Raw genomic sequence first — 7,177 nt, 5'->3', positions numbered from 1 at the left:
TCTATGCTCCTGTGTCTTTTGAACTTTAACATAAACCAAGCAAAACTCTTTTCTTCCACTATTGCTTCAATGTGTTAATAGAAGTGTCTGTATATAGTAAATAACCTGAGTATGGCTGACTACACTGGATTAGTAGCATATATGTGTTTATGTGGGAAATTACAGCCCAAAATGTCAATACTAGAGATCTTCTCATGTAGCCAACTAATAGCATAAAGATTGCATGGTTTTCACTTGTCTTTGACAGCTGTCCTGACGTGAAAATCTTGGCTTCCTGGAGTCCTAGACACATCAACTAATAGGATTTCTGGAGGTAGAATCTAGTTAGCCATATAGATTTGCCTTGAACAACTCTGGACTGCTGTATCTATTGCTTATTTCCCTGCCCTGTTGGTACAATGCTTCCAATAAACTTTTAGGTTGGCTGTACTTTAGTCATTAGCAGTGCTGGTCAAAGTGGCTTACAATCTCATTCTCAAGTAGTAATGTTTTTTTTCTTACACTTTCAGACTCGTTTCTAATTTTTCTGATAGGGTGCATATTTTATTCTATCCTTCTGAAAAGCATCTAATCATATATCGACTAACTTTAAACAGTTGCACATCTCACTGGTGGATGGTGGAGACATGTTGGCCTTCCACTTCAGGTGGTATAGATGTTGAGGTTTGGATTATCTTCTTTTTCCGTGCTGACATATGAAATGAAAATAATGCTTACTTTTTCTGACAGTTTTTCTGCTCTCTAGGCTGAAATTGAAGTGCGTGGAGGAGGCAACAAGTGCGATAGTGGAGCAGAAGAAGATTGAGTGCTTGCAAGGACTTGTAGCAGATTTAGAGAGGATGCAGTTCTAGAAAGATTTGATATGTGCAGCAGTTGAGCAGTAATGGCCAGCTATAATTGGTACCCAAAGTGATTCTCTGGGACTGTTGGGACGTGCATCTCACAAACTAGTTAGTCTAATACAGTTCTGGACTAGCAGAACAAAGGTGGAAGAGGCAATGCATTTGAGAGCTGGTATGCTAAAAGTGGGAGTTTGAGGCTTGTCTCCTTTAGAAAGTGAGTCATTAAGCAGCTCAGAAGTACCATAAAAGCTCACCTTTAGAGAACACTTATTGTAATAAAAGGAGGAAATGGTATGTTCTGTAGCTGAAAATGGACTGTGTGGTTTTGTTAATGTGGCTGGCCTTGAAGATTGCTGCTTTTTCTGCTTTTGAGAAGAGGCTGTGGTGTATTTAAAATGTATTTTGGAATAATAGCTAGAAATAATTTAGGAAGCTCTCTGGTGAGCCAAGCCCAAGGCAGGATAGTAAATCTAATTGGATTAATCTAGGTAATGGTTTGTGTTATCCACAATTTACTGGAAGCTCCTGTCTTCAAACCATTCTAGTGTTCAGTACAGAACGTGCTTCTTAATGGTGATGCCTAGTAGTCATTCCTGCAGTTAAGCCTTTAACAGAGATGCTTCATAAGCACATGCTCTTCAAGCTCAGAACTGCTTAGTCCTCCAACAAGATGGAAAATGTGGTAAGCTCTGCATCTGCTGTGTATGGCTTGGTGCTCGTGCAAATAACCTTCATTAATTCCATGCCTGGTGATGTCGGTGTGGCTGAGTGTACATACACAATCACATCACTAAGATACACATTCAGACATGACGGTAAGAACAAGTTAAACCTTTTGGCAGGCACTGGGATAGCCATCAGTGTCTGGGGAATATGATGAGATGATGGCTACGTAGAGGCTTTAGGAGAAAAACATAGATGCTTTCACGGTCATAACTGTTGGACGTGTAACTAAATGTACAGCAAGGCTTATTCTGAGCCTTGTTAAAAAAAGTGTAAGAGTAAGGATAACAGTGATAGTTTTATTCCTGGTCTTTATTCCTGGCAAATCAAAGTAGAAGTTTTAGAAGTACTGAAGAAAGTCAATTACTTAACTTTCTGAACATTTGGAACATCCAAAGAAAATCAGAAGCCTGAATCGCTTAATGTTTGTTTGGATATGCTGCCCATGATATCAGATTATGCTAGATCATGGCATCTTGTAGCCAGACTCTGTTGGAAGAAAAGAATAGTCTGTAGTGTTCCTTTATGGTTTATTAGCAATGGTTTCTGATAGTGTGTTTTAAAAACTGTCCATTGTATAACAGAAAATTACTTATGCTGAAATCAGAATTTTTTAAGAAGTTAAAATTTCAAAGTGCTTTCATCTGCTATGAGAAGATCCTCACAAAGGATTTAGAAAAGTGCTGGCACTTTGCTTCTGTATTGGACCTTGATGTTTACTGCTTTCTCATGCTGAAAAGGTTTAATTATCAAATACAAATCACTACTCAACTGATTCCACACCATCACTTTGAACTTGCGGGGGGAACAGAATAACAGCAAAACAAAGAACAAACCCAGGCTCTTGAGTATGCAGTCATCTGTTCTCAGTTTTTTTTATCATGCTTTTTGTCTGACAATTAAAGAATGAGTTTCATTGGATGTAATCGATTCCACTTAAAAGCTCAGATCTTGACCATTCCCACTATAAAGGGAATTTAAGCATAGTGTTTTATTGTTCTGGATTAATTGTGCTACTTTTATCCCAGATAATAATCTGAAAAAGATGTATATGTAGTTTGTATTTCTAGGTCAGGAGCACATAAAGTTATTAAAATATTCTCTTGTCAATTGATAACTATACATGTCTTTCAGCCATTTTTCTTAAAAGTAGGCTAATATCTACTTAAGAAAACTAATTACTATCATTATGAAAAAAAAATATCAGTGTGATGAGACTCTACAGTGGCCCTTCGTTGTCCTGCAAACTAAGGTCTGAATCCTCGTCCTTTCAGGTATATTCGAGCAGCCGGCAGTGTCTGTTAGTAAAGCACTGGGAGAAGGGATCCCGTGTGCTGGGGAAACTTGTAGGTATGTTAGATGTGCAAAATGTTTCTCTACAGATGCACGCAATACATGTCCATACACAGATTTCAATGTGCTTCTACAATCTGTTTTCTGACAACCTTGTGATACTGTCAGATTTTGTCTTCTAGAGTAATTGTTGGGAGATGGAAACATTTCTGTTCTTACTTTATCTTGACCTTTTCTCACAAAAGGATTTTTTCATGTGCAACTTTATATATAAAAGTTACAAATTGGAGGCAATTAAATTTGATTTTTTTTAAACTGCTTTCAAATACCTTCTTCCATCTCCCAAGGAAATAGTAAAAGAGAGAAAGATCACAGAGGAATAGTAATAAATATATCTATGTAGTTACTCTAAATCAGTAGGATATTAGTCCATAAAGCAGACTAAATCCCTTGAAGAGGAAAATAAATGTTTTGTGTTCTTACCTTAATCACACAATTGGAATACTAATGCAGAGCCAAGGATAGGTAATGCCTCTGGTTTAATTTATCTGTCTGGTGGCAAAAAAATAGAATGGCTTTTTTCAATTTTTTAATGGAATTTGTAGCAGTCAGTTAACACAGATTGATCTTTTATCTTTCTAAAATTTAGCTAGAAGGCAGGTGATGCTTTGGGCTTTTAAAACTGTAGCGTTGACCATGAGATAGCATTTGTTAACAAAGCTGTTACTAAATCTGCTGTTCGGTTTTACTAAAATTCATCAAGTACAGGATGCAGTTCTTGGGTAAAATGTTAAATTCTAAAGCAAATTCTGTTTAGACCAGTTTGCAGAATTTCCCTGTGACCTGTAAGCTTGTATATACGGAAGTGTGAAAACAGTATTTATTCTATTATCATTGCCTTTTAGAATGAAATAGATATTAAGGAGTAGTTATATTTAAGATGACAAGGCTTTCACTTATGATTTTTTTTCTTGTATTTTGCACATTGCTTTATGAAACCAGGTGAGTTGGTCTTTTTTTTTTCTAGCTGCTGCAGAACAATGTATTAATTTTCAAAACTGGTTATCTTTATATAGTAAGTGAATAATACTTGTGTCACTGGTTTCAGATTCTGTGTGGTAGTGGACTTGGTTTTGGTGGTCCGTTCTGTTCATGTGGGAAGATGGAAGTTTACATGAAAACCCCAGCCAGTAGAGTTCAGTAGCCTTCTCACAAAGGCATGTAACTTCTTTCCCTCTGAACAGGGATGTATTCCAATCCTCCTCTTTTGATACAGTTTTTAACATCTGACAGGAATGTAGAAGCTGCTAGTACAAGCGGGCAAAATTATCTTGGCATACTTCTGCAAAGCTGCCAAGGATGTGTTTCCTTATCTAAAGAATTTTCTGTTTTTTTTTTTTAAAAAAAAAAAAAAGTTCTAGCAAAGCTGGGCTTAAGTGAAGCTCTAGCTGGCAGCGTAACTTGGGTGCTGTTCAACAAGTTCAACCTTGATAATTTTCAATATAGCTGACATAATTCAGATCTTGCTGTCTTTCTCTACTGGTCTCGGGGGAACCGTCTCCTCCCAAGTTTGCTTCTGTGCTCACGTCCTGGTCTGCTTTGAGTTTGGCGGCTGATCCCCAAAGAGGTTTAGAGTCGTTCAGGTGCTGCTGTTACTAGAGTTTGGCCGGCGTCGCGGTGTTACTCTTCGCACGGCTGAGGTGTCCGAAGACCGTGATTAACTTTGATGTTGTTGAACCCAGGTTGCGGAACCGCCCGAGGCCGCGGTCCCCCGACGATGAAGTGGGCGGCCGGGGACGAGGTGAGACCCGACGCTCGCTGCCGCCGCTTGCTCCGTCTCCTGCCGCCCCTCAGGGCCCCGCAGCGCTCTGCCTGACCCCACGGGATGCGTGTGCGCTCGGCTCCCGCCGCGGAGGCCGAGGCCGCGGGGGCACCCACAGGCGGGAGGCCCTGCTGGGCGAAGTCAGTAGACTTTGTTTTGAAATGATGTCACGGGCCTCGGTGCGTGACGCCAGGCCCGTGCCGGTGAGGTAACCCTGCCTCCAGCCAATCGGGGCGGGGAAGGCTAGGACGGTGACGTGAACGGCCCTAGCAACAGGCCCCGTCGGAGCCGCCCAATTAGAAAATAGCTGGGGGCGGCGAGGAGCCAATGGGAGTCGGCGACGGAGGAAGGCGGCAGGAAGGCAGGTCTCCCTCAGCCTCCCTCCGCTAAGATGGCGGCGGAGCTTGCGATGGTGGCAATAGCGGCTTTGTCTCCTTTCAGCGCCTGAGCCCGGTTCCGGCCCGGCCGGCCGCACCGAGCAGCGGCGGCGGAGACATGACCGCAGAGCCCGTGAGGTACGGCCCGGAGCCCGCCCTTGCCGGGCGGCGGGGGGAGCGGCCTCCGCGGCTGCACGGCCCGGCCCGGCCCGCGGCCCCGCGGCGGGGGTGGGGCGGGGACGGGGACGGGCCCGGGGCGGCGGCGGGCGCTGGCGGAGGTCGGGCAGGAGGCGGGATGGCGGCGGGAGGCCGGCCGGCTGGGGAGCGCCGGGGGAGGGGACGGCGGCGGAGGCGGCCGAGCGCAGCCGGGCGGCGGGCGCTCGGTTCGACTCGGCTCGGCTCGCCGCGGCCCGGCGCTTGGCGGGCGGCGGCGCCTCTCTTCCCCGGTCACGGCGGGCCCGGGCCCGGGCCCCGGGAGGGCTGGGTTGGGCCGTCCCGTCCCGTCCCGTCGGGAAGGCCTGGAGGGGCGGGGCCGGCATCGCCCCCCGCCATCCCCCGCCGTGCCCCCGCCGCTGGCTGCCGCGGGATGTGCCCTCCGTTTGTCCGCCCCCGCCCCACGTGTTTGTGCCGTAGTAAAGTCCTTCCTCTCCCGCTGATCCCCCCGTGGAGGATCTGTTTTCATGCTGGTTTACAAACATCTCCCTCTACCCTTGAAGAACGGACTCCTACCGCCTGAATGGTTACGAGCGGCTCCTGGGTTTGCTGCGTAAAGTAAGCGGGCTGACAAAAACCCGGGTAAAGTCAGTGTTGAGAAAGGCGCCATGTTAAACTACTAATAAATAGGTGGCTTTGTGTGCTTTCAGTTTATCCGTACTCAAGGGCTCCAACCAACGCAGTCCCATCACCCACAAATACCCCAAACGCCTAAGGCGCTGTATAAAATATTGTCACTTGACCCTCACGAATGTTGTGCCTGTCTTCAAAATCAGCGTTAAAGAGGCATCGCGCTATCTTAAGTACTGAGCCCTGGATAAAGTTTTTTCTGGGGTCATATTGGTGTATCTTCACCGCCCAGTTTTAAGACTTATTTTGAGTAGTTCGTAACTAGGATGGCAGTTTTCCTCCTGCTGTGCATTGCTTGATTTTAAAGCCTTAACGTTTCCGAGTAAGTAATGCATGTGTAATCTAACTAACAAAAAGAGATTTTTTTTTAAAGGATTATCATCGTTATTGATGTAGATCACATGCTGGCTGTAAGTCATGAGCATTGCACATATATGTTGGTGCACGACTTTCAAACAGTTAGCAGTCTCTTCTGCGTGTGTTCTCCTTATTTTGTGAGGTGGGGCTTGTCCATCTCTTACCCTCTTCTCCCCTTGGTGTTCTTAAAGTACTTTGACACCTTAAATCACTTCTGCGTCAGACGGATTATTTTGTATGTAGACTGAAATACTAATTAAGGGGCTTTCTCCTTTCTCTTTCCCAATCCCTGAAAATCAAGGGTAGAGTTTGATTTTTGTATAGCAAAAGGACCTGTGTTACTAATACGTATTGACTGTTTTATGGTCGTAATTACTATTACATTTTCTGAAAAATGCTCTTCCATTTGGACAGCTTTGCTTTTTATTTTACTGTGACCGTTGCATTTTGTTCCCTGTTTTCCCATATTCTGCTTTGTCTTTTTTTGAACCACTTGTTCCTGGTCTACGTTATGAAGGTTTTGTACTTAATCTTTTCCATATTCTTTTGTCATTAGTGCAACAATTAGTGTTACTACTAAGGGGCTGCTTGAATTTGTGCTTCAGTGGAAGAGGATACAGAAGCTCATACGTTTTCCATGCAGTTTTTCAAATTACCTACAGACAGAAGGGTGCATTGGATTATTTCCGATTATTTGTAATCTTGAAGATCAAAAAGTATGTACAAAACAGATTTGAGATTGCATGTAGTCTTTGGGTTGGATCTGTCCCACATAAGCAGGCCCTGTGACAAATGTACATAGGGTTTTTTTAGTTGTTTTTTTTTGGTGCTCCAAACTTTTCTTCTGTGCATGAAGTCAGTTCTCGTTCAGCCTTAATGTTTTTTATAATTCTTACGCCATATAGAGCTCATCTTGAACA

At 44.0% G+C, this 7,177-nt stretch overlaps 1 protein-coding gene across 3 annotated transcripts in view; it reads left to right on the top strand.

Annotated features, from left to right (window-relative positions):
• The first annotated feature begins 5,024 nt into the window (after positions 1 to 5,024).
• The window catches only part of ATRX (ATRX chromatin remodeler), an 88,443-nt gene continuing 86,290 nt past the window's right edge, over positions 5,025 to 7,177 (top strand). For 2 of the 3 annotated variants that reach the window (XM_049827606.1, XM_049827603.1), the window contains exon 1: positions 5,585 to 5,828. In XM_049827606.1, coding sequence (XP_049683563.1) covers positions 5,794 to 5,828 — 35 coding nt within the window. In that variant the 5' untranslated portion in view covers positions 5,585 to 5,793. Of the gene's footprint in view, positions 5,196 to 5,584; positions 5,829 to 7,177 lie in introns of those variants that run through there. The other variant, XM_049827605.1, reaches the window with a different exon arrangement.

This window comes from Accipiter gentilis, chromosome 24 (genome assembly GCF_929443795.1).
Source record: "Accipiter gentilis chromosome 24, bAccGen1.1, whole genome shotgun sequence".
NCBI lineage: Eukaryota > Metazoa > Chordata > Aves > Accipitriformes > Accipitridae > Astur > Astur gentilis.
Note: the sequence above shows the minus strand (reverse complement) of the source record. Positions and strands in the feature narration are given on the sequence as shown.